The 17739-nt window shown below is 45.6% G+C and overlaps 2 protein-coding genes and 1 pseudogene across 2 annotated transcripts in view; 2 read left to right on the forward strand and 1 right to left on the reverse strand.

The window, feature by feature from the left end:
* On the forward strand, positions 1-13465 carry rgn (regucalcin). The gene is made up of 8 exons (XM_086202759.1): positions 1-168; positions 5454-5658; positions 8633-8815; positions 8881-8981; positions 9246-9360; positions 9647-9778; positions 12209-12363; positions 12440-13465. Exons 1-8 carry the CDS (start codon positions 160-162, stop codon positions 12488-12490), a joined length of 951 nt encoding a protein of 316 aa, XP_086058885.1. The 5' UTR covers positions 1-159; the 3' UTR covers positions 12491-13465.
* fmnl2b (formin-like 2b) overlaps positions 12983-17739 on the reverse strand; it is a 23322-nt gene continuing 18565 nt past the window's right edge. The window contains exons 31-34 of the mRNA XM_086202756.1: positions 15066-15167; positions 14896-14994; positions 14675-14798; positions 12983-14593 (exon numbers count right to left, since the gene is read on the reverse strand). Of these exons, the coding sequence (XP_086058882.1) occupies positions 14505-14593; positions 14675-14798; positions 14896-14994; positions 15066-15167 (414 nt within the window). The 3' untranslated portion in view covers positions 12983-14504. The remainder of the gene's footprint in view (positions 14594-14674; positions 14799-14895; positions 14995-15065; positions 15168-17739) is intronic.
* LOC147272946 (uncharacterized) lies at positions 14791-17379 on the forward strand (annotated as a pseudogene).

The raw sequence follows: 17739 nt of genomic DNA on the forward strand, positions 1-17739 counted from the left end.
TCAAATCATCCACTTCCGCTGGTTGAACCTTAGCCGCCGGTTCGCGTGCAGCTTTGCCTCCAACCTCGACTGTATTCGAGGTCGCAGGAGGATTTGGATCCAGCCAGCAAGTGAACCGGACTCCCTTCTACAAAGCGCGAGACACGTGACCGCGCGTCCATGGTCAAAGTGAGTTTAAGGAATTAATCATTGATGAAGCCTCTGTGACTTTCTGTCAATCATCACTGAGATGTAGGGGTGTCCAGTAGGGTTCTCAATATGCAGTCTGGGGACCTCTGGAGGATAAAGTACAAATACAGTGTAGACGTGTACATGCAGTATTGATTGTCACTGTCTGTACTAACATGGTAATACTATACTACATCTGAATGTCCGTGTGTGTTTACAAATGGTTGAAGTGACAGCAGACACACTGGCCGCTAGGGGGCAGCACTGTACGTAGTAGGTTGTGCTTCAAATTTTGTATGTATGAAAAGTCCCTTCTGTCCTCATGCCCACTGTCCTCTTGTCCTCCTGTCCACTCGTCCTCTTGTTCTGTCCACTCCTTCCCCCTCCACTCCTCTTGTCCTCTCCTACTGTCCACTCATCTTCCTGTTCCCTTGCTAACTCCTCCTCCTGTCCAAACCTCTTCTTTTCTAATCTTCCTCCTGTTCACTCCTTCGTTCCGCTCCAACTTCTGTCCTCTCGTCCACAGTTCTTCTCATCCTCCTATTGTCCTTTCATCCTCCTGTCCACTCCTCTTGCCCTCCTGTCTTTTCCAGCTCATGTCCTGTCCTTCTTCTTTCCTCACGTACTGTCCCCTCCTCCTCGTGTCCTCTCCTCCTCCTTTCCACCCATCCTGTCTACTCGTCCTTGTGTCCTCTCCTTCTTCTTTCCTCTAGTCCTGTCCACTCGTCCTCGTGTCCTCTCCCTCTTCTTTCCTCTAGTCCTGTCCACTCGTCCTCGTGTCCTCTCCTTCTCCTTTCCACCCATCCTGTCCACTCGTCCTTGTGTCCTCTCCTCCCTCTTTCCTCTAGTCCTGTCCACTCGTCCTCGTGTCCTCTCCCTCTTCTTTCCTCTAGTCCTGTCCACTCGTCCTCGTGTCCTCTCCTCCTTCTTCTTTCCCTAGTCCTGTCCACTCCTCCTTGTGTCCTCTCCTCCCTCTTTCCTCTAGTCCTGTCCACTCGTCCTCGTGTCCTCTCCTTCTTCTTTCCTCTAGTACTGTCCCCTCCTCCTTGTGTCTCCTCCTTCTTTCCTCTAGTACTGTCCCCTCCTCCTCGTGTCCTCTCCTTCTTCTTCTTTCCTCTAGTACTGTCCCCTCCTCCTCGTGTCCTCTCCTCCTTCTTCTTTCCTCTAGTACTGTCCCCTCCTCCTTGTGTCCTCTCCTCCTTCTTCTTTCCTCTAGTACTGTCCCCTCCTCCTCATGTCCTCTCCTCCTTCCTTCCACCCATCCTGTCCACTTGTCCTTGACCCTGATTGAAAAGGTCACAGGTTCAAGGACAGGTGGACAGGAGAAGATGGCAGCGAGCTGAGAGAATCTGATTAAACTCTCACTAACCAGTGTGATGAAGCGACGGCCATGTTGCTGACGGGTCTCCGCCTCAGGGAACTACAATGAACCGTAGATGGACTACAGAACAGCCATCTTTGATCCATCACCTAGTTTGTAGTGAAAATAAAACTTGACTACTGAGGCTGAACTTGAAATAAAAGCTGTCTGTCACAATGGGGACATGAAATGCTGTCACTCTGACCATCCAACTAAGTTTGTGTTTAGTGTACATCTGTTATTTTAGGTAATTTCATGAGAATACATTAGTATAGGACCAAGTGGGAATAGATATGAAGTATGTTCAATAACTCTGGGTCGGCTTCCATCGTAATATTTGAGAATGGAGTAATAATACAGATCATTTGAAAGAAATAGAATTATTACTGGTTTCAATATTTTTCAAAAGTTGCTGCTGGAGCTCAACTCTCTACACCTTTCACCCAAAGTTCAGAGGCTGAAAAAAATGTCTGCTTGCCTCGGTGCCGACTGTGGTTGAGCAAGATGCTCACGGGTGTCACCACTAAAAGTGGATTCATCATCAAAACAGCTTTTGCACTGCTATTGTTTATTGCCGTGTTAACAGAAGAGCCATTGCTCCAAATTGTGATTGATTGGATTTGTCTAACAAATGTTTTGATGTATAGATGTCTGTGTAGGTTCTCATTCATCCAGGTCATCGTAGATCGAAGCGAAGTAAAATCTGGTCAACTGGACGTAAGTTTATCTTGGAGACGTTTCACCTCTCATCCGAGAGGGGACTAAAGAGCAAGCTAGATCACCTTAATCAAGAGTTAACGCCATTTTTGCCACCCGCCATCTTGGACAAGGTCACCTCCTTCGTTGGGACAGCCCAACTATCTCAACATCAGAAGAGCAAGGAGAGGCAGAAAAGGAAATTCGCGCGCCTCCAGTCTCGCCTCGACCGGGAATGAGAAACAGAAGGCCCAACCCCAGCGGACTCACAGGACAGGTGGATAAGGAACTTATCCAACAGGGAGCTCACCAGTCCTGAGAAACGCGTCCTTGCCAAAGGAATGAACTTTGCTGTCACCCCGAAACATCTCCCGACGGTGGACCTCATCACTGCCACAGAATCCGCCATCAAGAAGAACAACCTCTCCACCACAGAAGCAGATGAACTACGACTCAAGGTCACAGCGGCCCTCTCCGAAGCGAAGGTCCCCTCTGCCAACCTCTCGGTCCAGGAAAGGAAGGCCTTGAATGCACTGAGCAAAGATGAGAACATCACCATCCTTCCGGCTGACAAAGGAAGATGCACGGTGGTCCTTGACACAACTGACTACCAGGACAAGATCAGTTCTCTTCTCAGTGACATTCACACATATGAGACCTTAAAACGCGACCCCACCAGCAGCTATAAGAAGAAAGTGGTGGAACACCTACAGAAGCTGCAAAAGGGGGAAATCATCAACCGCTTGGAGTATCACCGCCTGTACCCCGGAGACGCAGTTCCACGGATTTACGGCCTCCCCAAAATCCACAAGGAAGGTGCCCCGCTCCGACCCATTGTCAGCAGCATAAACTCCGTGACGTACAACATCGCCAAACACGTCGCCACCATCTTAGCCCCTTTGGTAGGGAAAACCCCCCACCACGTCCAGAATTCCATGGACTTCGTGAACAAGGTTAGAGAACTCAAGCTGGACCCAGATGAGACCATGGTGTCCTACGATGTGACCTCCTTGTTCACCTGCGTCCCTACCGTGGAGGCTGTGGAAACAGTGAAGAAACGCCTACAGCTGGACAACACCCTCAGCAACAGGACCAACCTCAATCCGGACCAAATCTGCCAACTTCTGGACCTTTGCCTGAACACAACTTACTTCCAGTACAGAGGGAAGTTTTTCAGGCAAAAACACGGCTGTGCCATGGGTTCTCCCGTATCTCCTATCGTGGCCAACCTATACATGGAAGAGGTGGAACAGAGGGCCCTGACTTCCTTCAGTGGACCCTCCCCCACCCACTGGTTCCGATACGTTGATGACACCTGGGTGAAGATTAAGGTTCAGGAGGTACAACCGTTTACAGCACACATCAACTCGGTAGACGTCAACATCAAGTTCACAAGAGAGGATGTGAAAGACAACCATCTGCCCTTTTTGGACTGCGACGTCTACATTCAAGAGGACAGGAGCCTGAGGGTGGATGTGTACAGGAAACCCACCCACACTGACCAATACTTGCTTTTTGACTCTCACCATCCTCTGGAGCACAAGTTAGGTGTCATCAGGACGCTGCAACACCGAGCGGAGACCATCCCCACCAGCGTCCAAGGCCGGAAAAAAGAACAGCAGCATCTGAAAAGAGCACTTAAAACTTGTGGCTTCCCTGACTGGACCTTTGTAAAATCCTCTTCCAGGTCCAGAAAGGAGGAGAGCTCCAGGAGGAGGGAAGATGAAGAAGGCAGGAGAAAAAACATAGTGATCCCCTATGTGGCAGGGGTTTCTGAGAAATTAAGGAGAATCTATAATAAGCACCGCATCCCTGTGTCTTTTAAACCAGACAACACTCTGAGACAAAGACTGGTTCACCCCAAAGATCCCACCCCTCACAGCCAGAAAAGCAATCTGGTATACGCTGTCAGATGCAGTGAGGCCTGCACGGATCTCTACATAGGGGAAACCAAACAGCCCCTCAACAAGCGCATGGCCCAACATAGAAGAGCCAACTCTGGAGGACAGGACTCAGCGGTTTTCCTCCACCTCAAGGAGGAAAGCCACTCCTTCCAGGACGACCATGTCCAAATCCTGGACAGAGAGGACAGATGGTTTGAAAGAGGAGTTAAAGAAGCCATCCAGGTCAGGATAGAGAAACCATCTTTGAGCAGAGGAGGAGGACTGCGACATTTCCTTTCACCTATTTACAACCAAGTCCTTTCAAAACTTCCCCAAAGAGCTCAGCTGAAAGACCCATGTGGAACGGCTGATGCCAGCACAGCCCATTAGCATCTGAGTGGTCGGTGAAACTCCCTAACGACCACCCCTGAAACTCCCTGACACCGCACAACGACTGTCGTTTGGGGAGGCCAGGTGAGTCTCGGGAGGGTCGTTTCCACCACGATAGCACTGACCACTCCCACACAGGTTTATAAGCTGGAGCTTCCACACTCTTCACTAGAACTGAAGAAGCCTCTCGGATGAGAGGTGAAACGTCTTCAAGATAAACTTACGTCCAGTTGACCAGATTTTACTTCGCTTCGATCTATGTTTTGATGTATACAGAAATAACAGTTGGATTTTGAAAGGAAAAAGCTAGAAAAGGGGGTAAATGGTTTAATGTTTGACATTAGAGTTGTAAGAGTGCATTCAAAATTACAAAACAGCCACTGGCTGCTTTTGCGGTGAATGACTTACTGTCATTTTGAAGGGATCATAGGTCAGATGCACTGCACACAAACACTCTTACCCTCTTCTTATATTTAACCAAAGTTGTTAAAGTTTTATGTTTGGGCTATTAAAAACTTAATTGTCTTTATAATTGCCTTGTGTATTCATTTTGACAAGGGTGAATAAAGATTTATTTCTGTGTTTGTAAATACACATTTGCTTTATTAAATCACACTTTTGCATTTAGTTGGATCAACCTAGCATTTCAATTATATACATACTCAATATTTTATGTGGTTTTAACCTTGGTTTTCTGTTCCATAATTAAGCATACCTACTATTTTTTTTTGTAATCCTGAGGTGCTTAACATTATTATTTGGATTTGCTTGAATGTTTCACTTGCAGTTACTCAGTTTTCTCAAGTTTCATAGCAGTTAAATTTACTCTGTTTGAATGTAAAAAATGTTCACTTAATTGAGTCGATAGGCGCTTTTGTTTTTAGGGTGTATTGGAACACACCCCAGGATTAGCTGTACCTTGAATTTGTTTCATCTGTGACGGTCTCACATGACAGGTGACATCCTGCACCGTGATTGGTTCACACAAAGACATAAAGATGTCATCAATGAAGGTGGATCCAGTGGTGAAGGAGAGTGCTTTGATTGGTGAAGGGCCTGTATGGGAAGAGTCAAAACAATCCCTTCTGTTTGTTGACATCGCCGGAAAGAAAATCCACCGCTGGAGCCCGATGACCAATCAGGTCCAGTCAATGGAAACAGGTGAGCGTGTCAGGACCCAGCACAATGGGCTGATACTGGCTACGTCACATTTCACTCATGTCAGCTGCCTCCGCTCCTCACCTCTTCTTTTCCTTCTCTTGACCTCTCTTTGTGTCCTCTCCTCGTCTCCTTCACTCTTGCTTGTCACCCTGAAACATTTAACAATGGGTTGTTTTGTCTCATTTCCTAAACTGCATCTGTAGGCGCTGAGAGTATGGGAGCTAGGAGCTCCCATACTCCCAGCGGCAGGAGTCTGCAGGAACATCGCAGCGGGTGGTGGTGCTGGTCCTCCTCCTGGAGGACACCATGGCAACAGGACCCCAAACCTGCAAGGGAACCTCACTTGCAGAAGGGTCTTATCTAATCACAGCACCCCATCCAATGCACACTTAATTTGTCAGAGACCATTTGTAACGGGAACGTTCAGCGCATGCACAGTGAGGGAAGAAGCTGGACTGGTGGAGCCGTGTCGAGGAAAAGGGAGTTGAGATACTGGGAATCTAGGAACAGACAAGTACGCACTGATGACCGGATCGTGTACCACAGAGTGGAGAGATGTTCATCACTGCTTTTGCGTGGCGAAAAGAGGCCCAGCCAACAACGTAGGGCTACTGCTGAGTTCTCTGGCGCGTACGGCTCTTCGTTGAGTTTACCATCATATGGATAGATCCTTATTGCAGTGTTCTCAGGCAACCCAGAAACAACAGTCATTGTAGTGTACTCACCCACCAACCTAGCACCATCTGAGGAGGTGGAGAAGTTCTATGAGGACCTTGCTATTTTGTTCTTTGGTGTCCCAGCTCACAACTTACTGGCAATGCTGGGTGACTTCAATGCAGGGCTTGGACCCATGGAAGCACCATTTACATCCCACAACTCTACCAACTGCAATGGCAAACATCTAGTTGGCCGACTGATGAAGTACAAATTACTAAAGCTACATTTAACAAATTACAGGTAGCATACGATGATGCTTTTAGGCTCCTGTTGAGGTCCCGTCGATGGACAAGTGCCAGTCTGTTGCGTGTGCAAAAAAATGTGTGAACATTAAAGGATCTTTTAAGAAATTTTGTGTATAAATTCATAAAGCGACTTGTGGACTCACAAAATGCAATGTTAGGACTTTTTATGAGGCCTGATCAGAGCTATGTCAGATACACCTTTGTGATCTGGAGGCTTCGAAGAGACTTTATATGGACTACGTTCATGCGATCTGTGCTCTGTTCTTTTACTTGTAAGGACCCTCTTTGAGTCTGAAAATAAAAATTTACTTACTTACTAGCAGCAAACACCGTATTCCAGAAAAGAACAGATGGAAAAGAGGAAGACTTACCATCACTCCTCCAGAACTCAGCATTGATGATGGTACCTTCACTGCCAGTGAGCTTGTCAGGGCAAAAAAAAGTGCTGAGCCGGAAGCCAAACCCCCAGAGGTCTTAGAACTGTGATCTAGATGACCTCATCCAGCAGTTTTGCAACCTTGCTCTACTTCACAATGAGCAGCCTGAAATGTGGTTTCTCTCCAACATCATCACAGTGCAGAAAGCTGGAGACTTTTCAAAACCAGAAAACTACCAAGGCTTTGGCTTGACATGTATCATGGCAAAAATATGCAACCTGATGATACGAAACCAGTTGTGGCGTGTCATCGATCACTATCTGAGGGAGAACGAGAAGGGAGAACTACGGTGGTTCAGATCTTGGCCCTCAGGAGAATAACTGTAGAGGTGAAGAACAACAACTTGATTGCTGTATTGTGCATCGATTTTAAAAAAGGCATTTGACTCTGCAGAGTCATGATGATGAAAATCGTTTAGGCCTACGGTGTCTCCCGCAACTAACTCTGGGCAATTTAGACCATGTATGCAGGCACAAGAGCCAGGGTCATAACCCCAGATGGCATTAGTGAGGAGTTTGACGTCCTGGCTGCCGTAATGCCCCCTCCCTCTTCATCATAGTCCTGGACTGTGCACTCAGGAAGGCTGTCGGTGGACAAGAGCAGGATCTTGGCCTCACCCTAACACCGAGAAGGTCGAACCGGTTCCCCAAAGTAGTCCGGACAGACCTGGCCTATGCGCACAACATCTGCCTGCTCTCTTGACCATATGGAAGAAGCACAGGAGCTCCTGAACTGAGTGGAGTCAGAGGGTGCCAAGGTTGGCCTTTGGCCAAAAGCCAAGAAAACCAAGGTTACCCCAAATAACATCCCATTGGAACATCCACCTCTCACAACAACAGGAGGTGCTCCTCTGACGGAGGTCAAGGGCTTCAAGTTCCTTGGATCATGAGTCAACTCAATTGAGCAAGATGTTAAGGTGAGGAAAGCACTGGCATGGGTTCGCACTTAACATTAGCAAGAGTGAACATGTTTCAAACAAGACTGTATGAGTGAATACCAAGAATGAGTGAGAAAATAGCCAGGAGAGTGAGACTAGCAGGACATTGTCAAAGTCATCAAGAACTGCCAGCCACGTATTTGGTATTGTGGGAACCAACACACAGGTGCTGGTCGCAAGGCTGTCCGACGTTAACATACGTGGATATACTAAAGAAAGGCACAGGAGTGCAAAGCACCAAAAAGCCGGCTGGTGTACCGTATGAAGGATGTGAGGAGTTGGGAGTTGGGAATGAGGACACAAAGGTGTCACCTTTGAAAAAAATCTTTTCATCCCCTTGTGACCCAGCAGGAATGTTCACTTGGTGGATTTTGATTGTCCAAACCCAAACTGGATCTGAATGAAGGAGCTGGTGCTGAGCCAGAAGCTGGTCTTCATGAATCCACTGTAAGAAGATGCTGAAGTGAAGTGTCCTCTAACCTTGGACCTCTGACTCTGGCCCTCCAACCCAGCCCCTCTAGCACTCGTTCTCTTACTCTCCTCCTCTAACTCATAACCTCTGACCCTTGCCACATTTAACTAATGACTGTCTTTTCTCCTCATTTCTCCTTCTCTCTCACCTGTCTGTCTGTCTGCAGGTCAAATGGTTGGCTTTGCTGTTCCTCGCCAGTCAGGTGGTTATGTTGCAGGTGTAGGCCGCAAGATTGTGACTGTTGATTGGTCAACTCAGATGATGAGGTCATTGGTAGAGGTTGACGGAGATAAACCAAATAATCGGCTGAACGATGGGAAAGTTGACCCGATAGGCCGCTTGCTGGCAGGTGTGTCTGTTAACTTGAATTCTGCCTGGTATGGTTGCCATAGCAACAGTACTTTGTCTCTACAGGTACAATGGGGATGGAGGAGAGTCCAGCAGTGGTTCCCAGACAGCAGGGGTCCCTGTTCTCCCTGACCTCTGACCGAACCCTCACCAAACTTGTCCACAAGGTATCAGCCTCTGCTTTTTCTGTAGATGTGGAGACCTGTCACTCACCTGTCTGTTTCTTACCTGTCTCTCATTCATCTGTCTTTAAATTGTCTCTTACTTGTCTCTCACCTCTCTCTCACTCGTCTGTCTCTTACCCATGTCTCTCACCTGTCTCTCCTACCTGTCTTTCTCTCACCCATCTATCTCTCACCTTTCTTCCTCTTCCATGTCTGTCTTTCACCTATCTTCCTCTCAACTTTCTGCCTCTCACCTGTCTCTTTCAGGTGGACATCTCTAATGGCATGGACTGGTCAATGGATCAGAGGACGTTTTTTTATATTGACAGTTTGTCTCTGACTGTTGATGCCTTTGACTATGACGTGAACATGGGACACATCAGTAAATATACATTTTTATTTACACCATTCAAGTGTTATTTACATATTAGTGTATTAATATGTCTGAGGTGTATTTACATGCCAAACGTGTTTGTATACGAATTATTGTAGTTAAATATGAAACATGTACTTATATACATACGTACGTGTGTGTATGTATGTGTGTGTATATATATATATATATATATATATATATATATATATATATATATATATATATATATATATACTTGTGTACACGTTTTATGATCAAAATAATGATGGTAATTTGTTTGTGTGTTGCCAAGGTAACCGCCATGTGGTGTACCGTATGCAGGACGGGGAGGGGCTTCCAGATGGAATGACAATTGATACAAATGGTCGTCTCTGGGTGGCCTGTTACAATGGAGGGCAGGTCATCAACATTGACCCAGAAACTGGTTAGTTTGACTGGGGTTAGGGTTATACAAGTATGTATGTGTGAGTGTGAGTGTGTGTGTGTGTGTGTTTTTAATCTATAGATAGATATCGAGGGGGTCTCTGGTTGTGATAACATAGCTGAACTGTGGAGGAAACATTACTCTGCATTATTTAATTGTGCAAAGAGTGACCCCCATGCTGTGGGTGAGATTGTCAATCCTGACACGTCAGTTCTCACAGCCAAGGATGTTTTTCAAGCCATGTCAGATTTCGCAGAAAACAAAGCATGCGGCCCAGAAGAAACGCCTGCAGAGCAGCTCAAATTAGCAAGCCTGAGGGCAGCAGCTCTCCTTGCTATTTGTTTTACAGGTTTTACGTGTTATGGTGTGTTACCAGACTCCATGCTGTCTGTTACTTTGGTGCCTGTCATCAAGGACAAAGTGGGCACGGTGGGGAGTATTGACATTATAGGCCAGTTGCTCTGGCCAGTGTGTTGTCAAAGTCTTGGAGAGAATTTTACTAGACAGATTATCTGTTTAGCTTTGCACCTCTGACAACCAGTTTGGCTTTAAGGCTAAACATGGTACTGATTTTTGTATCCATGCTCTGAAGGAGATGGTGGAGAAAAATATGTATCAACTGGTTTCATAGATGCGTCTAAGGCATTTGGCCCGATGAATCATTCTAAGTTGTTTTGTCAGGATCTGGTCTTACTGGTACTCTAACCAGAGCATGCAGATTAAATGGGGAAACTCTGTCTCTGCTCCTTTTGGGACAAGTAATGGCATTCGGCAGGTTTTTTTTTATTATCACCGCGCCTCTTTAATATTTATGTGAATGATCTTTCAGACCAGTTAAGAAACTGTCAGACAGGTTGCGTGGTTGGAAGTGTACTTATTAATCCTCTTATATATGCAGATGATCTAGCGATTGTCTCACCGAGCAGTGCTGGGTTATAAGAGCTGCTCAACACACGTTCTAGCGATGGTGGAGTAGGGGAATTATAATGCTAAGAAGAGTTCTGTCAGGATTTGTAGAGTAAAAGGGAGAAGGACCTCGTTTTTCCATCATTTACCTGTCAGGACAAGTGCTTCCTGCTTGCTCTAAAATTAAATATCTGGGACACATCATCACCGATGATACGAATAGACAGCGTTGTATTTTATATATGCAGGCTAATTTGTTGGCCAGAAGATTTTCCTGGTGTTCACAAAAGGTCTTTTTAGGGTTTACTGCACCCCTCTTTATACTGCGCCCTTGTGGACAAACTTTTAAAAAAGCCAGCATCCGCAAACTTCAGGTTGCATATAACGATTGTCTGCGTAGCTTACTTGGGAAACCAAGAAGGTACAGGGCAAGTGAGCTTTTCTGTAATGTACAAGTTATCACTTTTCATGCCCTTTTGAGACGTTTGAAGTTCAGTTTTATATGTGGGTTTAACAGTTCTTGTAATGCCATTATAATGATGTTGACAACCCTGTCCTTAGCACAGTAAGACGCCAGTCTGCTATGTGGAAACACTGGTATGACTGTGTATTTTAAATTATGGCTGTGTCTGTCTCGTCTTTTTTGATGGATCTGGAGTCTAAATAAAAGCACTTCTATTCTATAATATATATATCTTTTCAAGAGATTTCTTACCTTTACCTACCTACCTATCTTTTTCCTGCACCGTCAATAAAATGGTTCCAGGTCGGCTGTGTGAACTGTATGCTGAATTTGAAAAAGTAAAAAACGTTTTTTGTAAATTGAGTGCTCCAGCTGTGGCTTCAGAAAAACTGCTGTTTTTAGATGTGTTACAAATGTCTTTAGTGACTAACAGTGAGGAGTACCTGTTTGTTGGTGGGGATTTTAACTGCACAGAAAGTCCTGTGTTGGACAGGAACCATCAGGAACCCTCGTACAGCTCGTGGAAACTTTTGAACTGTGTGATGTCTCTTTTCTCTCCTTTCTCTTCCCCTCTGTCCTTCTCTTCTGTTTTTGTCTCTCTCCCTCTCCCTCTGTCTGTCTTGCTTTCTGTCTCTGTCCCTCTGTTTTCTGTCTTTGTTTCTGTGCCTGTCTTGTCTCTCTCTCCCTCCTTTCTCTCTCCATCCCACTCTTTTCTACCTCTGTCTCAGCCTTTGTCTCTGTCCCTGTTCTATGGAGAAGAGACAGAGGCAGAATAGAGAGTGACAGACAGGAAAGAGAGCGATGGAGTATAAAGACAGAGACAAAGATGGAGAAGAGACGGACAGAAAAGTGAGGGACAGAAAGAGAGAGAGGGCAGGGACAGAGACAAAGATGGAGAAGAGACAGACAGAAGAGAGGGACAGAGAGAGGGAAAGGAGAGTGAGACACAGAGGACATGGACAGACAGAGAATGAGAGACAGACAGGTAACAAGCAAGAGGCAGGCACATCTGGACAGGGACGGAGAAATGACTGTTTCATGTCCTTCCTGTCATCTCTCAGGTGTACGTCTGCAGATGGTCTCTTTGCCAGTGACCAAGACCACATCATGTTGTTTTGGAGGTCCAGACTATTCTGACCTGTATGTGACCTCTGCCAGTCTGGGCCTCAGCCAGTCAGAGTTGAGGCAGCAGCCGCTGGCCGGAGCCACGTTCAAGGTGGGATTGAGTGCCTGAGTTGACTTTTACACTTGCTGATGTGGTTACCTTAACAGACCTTTGTGTGTGTGTTCAGGTGATGGGGCTTGGGGTCAAAGGTCGTCCCTCTGACTTATTCTCTGGATGATAATGTAGAATTGTCACTCAACCTGTCACTCACACCACCTACTCACTGCACAGATCAAGTCAGAGAAGAACGATTCATGGATGATTTATTTACCTGTAATTACTTAACTTGATGAACAGCCTTGAGGCCCATTTATGCCCAGCCTTAAATGTGCATACGGATACTGCACCTTTCCATGAAGCTTATGGATATGGACCAAACGGAGCAGTACCACCGGAAATTGTGGGGACAATGTTGCTGTCACTGACCGATACGTAGCTCTAGTGAGACACAAAGAAGAACTAGCAATGGTGCAACTTTCTGAGGAGAGATTGTGTGAATTGTGCTGGATTTGGGAGACCACCTGGCTAAGCAAGTTATTGAATGGTCCGGTGGACATTCTTAAGTATTGAAAATGAAGCTCGTGGTCAACTTCTCTCACTGGCAGTATTAGAGAAAAGAATTCTCCTGCCTCATCGTGATGTATTTAATGACCACCGCCTCCCCAGTGCTGCCCCCGGTTATCTTTTATGCAAGATATACATTTTCAATACCTCCTCCACAGTCACCATGTTTGTTTTTGAGTTTGTTTTCATACACTTTTGACTATGGGCTGCCCCCTGGTGGATGGGTTGGTTAACATTCATGCCAATGTAAAGGACTCATGGAAGTATGTGAGCAGTGACGCTAACATCGTTTGAAACTAACGCATACATTTCCGTACGTACGTTGAGCATAAATGGGCCTTGAGTATACACGTGTTAATAATAGTATACCCCTTCCAAAATTGTAAGGAAATATTATTGAGGCTAAGAGCCAATAATAAACAAGGACTCATTTAACAGCCAATCCAAAATGTGCTTGATTGTTGCTGAATTGAGAAAAAGAGAATTATGTGAAACATTGTTGAAGAGTTAGAGCTACTTGAGTGTGACAGCGTCTTAATAAAAACTAGGATGTAACATTGTCATGGAGACATGGCCTTTTTATTTACAGCAAATGTAGAATCACAAGCAACAAACAAACACAAGCAAAGCTAGAAAATGTTTGCACATGTAAAAAACTTTGTGCTTTTTCAAGTCTTCATGTTTGACTTGTTCTGACTTGACATGATAAGTGGGTGGGTGTTGGGGGGGGGGGGTCTCTGTGAGCAGGTTCAGGTGTCCTCAGGTGTCCAGCAGACCAATAGGTCAAACATCAGGTCAATTAATCTGCTCAGCGCTCTTCAACCAGATAGTGTAAAGTGATGACGCTCAAAGTGGCTGCTGAGCTTCTGCGGGGATGTGAAAGTGCTTGATGGAAAGGTGAAGACAAATTGGATCAGCTGGGACAGAGTGGGCCGCCTTTCGTGGTCCAGGTGACACGTTAGAAAATACAGCAACCAGGATAATTTTTCTTAACATCTTTGCAGTGTAACTCTGGTGCTAGCTAGCTTGCTAATCAGCTGATGCCAGCTAGTTGATGATAGCAAATGCTAACAACAAGGCTCAATATGAGATGACTGACAGAAAGTTAGTTACAGGGAAGAGTCACAGTTTCAGCTTATGAAATGTAAACTGGTGGAACCAGACTGATGAGGCCAGTGAACCCAGTAGAATGCAGCCCAGAGGACTAGAACCCTGTTCAAGATCAACAAAACACAGACTGTAAGAACCCATATCATCCAGAAACCTGCTGACCCAGATGGAAGCAAGACTCTGACCTTTGACCAAGGAGGCACTCAGCTGATCCAGTAGGTCCAGATTGCTGCTCTGCGGTGCCGCTGCCACCACATTGACTCACATCATAAAAATATCTTCAGATTGTCTTCTACACCAGATCGTGTTAAACTCTCGATGGCGTTCACAAGATCTGGAGTTCATGGGTCAGAGGTTAAATCTGGACACCATCTGTGCTCACAAACTGGAACAAAGTTATGTTCAGTACGTGACGTCATCACATCGATTAGAAATGGTCAAAGTGCTAATTGGTCCCTTTAATTTGTGGTGGGTGTGGCCACCATAGACGACATGTCCTCTGTCTCTGATGTCATGTCTCAATAGTGTTCCTCAGAGTGGGTGGGGTCACAGAAGAAGCGAGAGCTGCGTTTGGCCGATCGAGCCGTGAAGGGGACGGTCTTCAGAGCTGCATTTGTGACAAAGCAGCCAATGAGATGCAAGACAGGAAGGAGCTGGTATGCTGTTTGTTTACTTGTCAGGTGTTTACCTGTGATGATGTCCTCAATGGCGCCGTCCTTCCCCTCGTAAACATGGCGGCTGTCTTTTCCTTGACGCCGTCTCAGCTCTGAGATGAGCTCCTGCTGCTGCCGTTTCCCCCTGTGAGATGGCGACTGGGGGTGGGGATAGGGGTGAGGGTGACGTTTGACGTCAAATTCAACCAAATAAATTATGGTTTTAATGTAGATATTGAAAATGATAGTGTGTTACCTTAGTCTCCTCCTCTTCTTCATGATGTTCCTCCTGCTCCAGCTTCTCCAGTAACATTTGTTCCTGTCGACGCCGCTGTTCGTTCTCTTCTTCCGCCAGCTAGCACACACAAATGATGGTTTTACGCAACCTGATGGATGAATGGATGATGAATGGATGTATGAACTCACCCTGTAGGCCTTAATAAAACGAACAAAGACTGGGAAGAAGACAGATGGTGGCATCGTCTTGGAACTCTCCCCAAAAAATTTCACAGCATCTTCAAAGGCGTCCTGCATCAGAGATGGGAGAGAAAACCGTGATGGACTGGAGCAGTGATGTCATCATGCTTCCTTCAGAACAAACAACTGTAGAATGTTTCTGAAATGATGGACCAACCAGATCTGACCCTTACCTCCAATTTCCACCACAGAGAGTGGTACCGTGTTATAGCAGCGCTGCAGCAGCTGGATGTGATCATGGCTCATCTAGACAATACTTTGCAAGGAAGATGTCTATTTTTGATAGAGGGCACATCAATCTGCACAAAATTCCCACAGGAATGGCAGAATGAATCTGGTCGACTTTTAAAATGAAAAAAATGGTCCTGACACCTGTTCAATCAAATATGTGTGTGTGGATGAGGACAGAAGATTTGGAATGCTACTATATGAGCAATCCCAGAGAGAGAGGATACATGCAGAGAATGTGGAACCTACGGATGCTTCAAAACCCGCAATCGAGGCTAACAAGGAAACAACTCTTGGCCCAGTATTCCAACATTTGGAACTGGAAACTACTGTCACAACTAGAGATTAATGAGATACAACAACAATGCTACGGCAAGGAGCCAGGACAACAGTTCAGCGGGGGGTTGTCACCATCACCCCAACCAACTGAGATTGGGGACCAAGCCCCAATAGATATGAACAGCCTCAAAACGAGCTGCCTAAGCCTGACCTAAGAAGAAAGATCATGAACCATTAAGAAACTGAGAACCGCCGACAAATACAGAAGCTGAGTTGTCAAGGACCCTCAGAAGATCGACAAGTGGATGTGAATGCTGTGCTGAACACAATACCTATGGCAACTATCGCAGAGACCAACAAGCTGATGGACAGTGTGGTAACAGCAATACTGGAGATGCTAGTGTACAAGCTAGACATGGAAATGGAGCAAAAGAAACAATACCCGCCATGGAAGAGAAGGAGAGAGGCCAAAATAAAGGCAACAAGGAGAGAAATTAGCCAGCTAGCAGAGCTGCAGTGAGGACTCATGGTGAATAAAGGTGTGCCCAGGAAATACATCAAGCTGTCCATACCAGAGGTACTTGAAACTGCCAAACAAAGGCTAACAGCTCTGGCCACCCGACTGAACAGATACACCAAAGACGTAGAGGCTAGGAGAATAAACAAGATGTTCTCCGCTACCCAGCCAAAGTGAAATCTCAGTGGCAGGGGAATAACAATCAACCAGGAGCTCAGATGGAAAAAATACTGGAAAGAGAAGCATCACACAACACTGATTCCCAATGGCTAGTGGACCTGAGAAGTGACCACAGAGACCTCCCAGAACAAGAACCTGTAACCATCTCAATGGCAGACATCAGAGCCACTGTCCAAAGGATGAAACATCAAAAATCGAAGAGTACATCAAGAAGATGGCTCCCAAAGATGAGCTGCTTAGTGAATGCCTCAGACAGCTGAAACCTGATGAGTGAGGAAGAAGAGGAGCAAACGTGGATGGACAAGCCCCTACATGGCAGGTACAACCGCCAGATGGAGGCAGTGGCTGATATCAAGAAGACCTCTCAATGGCTGGAACATGCTGGACTGAGAGACAGCACAGAGGCACTCATCAAGGAAGCACAAGAGCCACAGTGGCCAAGGTCTACCACACCAGGTAACACCCAAGGTGCACGCTGTGTAAGGATGGTCCTCAGACATTCCAACACATCATAGCGGGGTGTAAGATGCTAGCCACAAAAGCATACATGGAGAGGCACAACAAAGTGGCAGGGGGAGTGTACCGTAACATTTGAACCCAGTATGGACTGGAAGTACCCAAATCCCAATGGGAAATACTGAAATGGGTTGAGAACAATAGGGTTAAGGTGCTGTGGGACTTCAGCTTCCAGACTGACAAACAGCTACTGGCGAACAAAGCGGACATCGTAGTGGTGGACAAACTGCAGGATAGTGGTGATACCAACTAACACCAACATCAGAAAGTAAGAACATGAGTAAGTTGAGAATTACCATTAAAAGAACAGCTAGAATGGATGTGAAAGATCTAGGCTGATGTGGCAGTAGGAGCACCTGGGGTGGTGACCCCCCAAACTGAGAGAGTGGCTCCAGCAGATTCCAGGAACAACACCTGAAACCTCTTTCTATAAGAGCGAAGTCCTAGGAACAGCTAAGATACTACGTAGAACGCTCAAGCCCCCTGGCCCCTGGTAGAAGACCTGTGCTAGAGGATGACACAGAACCATGCTACAAGGGTGAGATGGAGATTTATTTATATATATATATATATATATATATATATATATATATATATATATATATATATATATATACACACACATATATATATATTATGTGTGTGTGTAGGTGTGTGTGTGTGTATATATCCATCTATTTACTGTATGTAAATATAAGTATATATATATACGTGTGTATATATATATATATATATATATATATATATGTGTGTGTATATATATATATGTGTGTGTGTATGTATGTATGTTTATATATGTATATATACACTATATTGCCAAAAGTATTCGCTCACCTGCCTTGACTCACATATGAGCTTTAGTGACATCCCATTCCTAGTCAATATGACGTGGGTCCACCCTTT

Source organism: Aulostomus chinensis, chromosome 1, assembly GCF_037954235.1.
Source record: "Aulostomus chinensis isolate RoL2024-O1b breed Wild chromosome 1, RoL_Achi_v1.0, whole genome shotgun sequence".
NCBI lineage: Eukaryota > Metazoa > Chordata > Actinopteri > Syngnathiformes > Aulostomidae > Aulostomus > Aulostomus chinensis.

Bases quoted from the DNA above. Each gene is read 5' to 3' on its own strand.
- rgn (XM_086202759.1), top strand. The intron at 8,982-9,245 runs GTATCAGCCTCT...TGTCTCTTTCAG, and splicing joins TCACCAAACTTGTCCACAAG to GTGGACATCTCTAATGGCAT. The intron at 12,364-12,439 runs GTGGGATTGAGT...GTGTGTGTTCAG, and splicing joins TGGCCGGAGCCACGTTCAAG to GTGATGGGGCTTGGGGTCAA.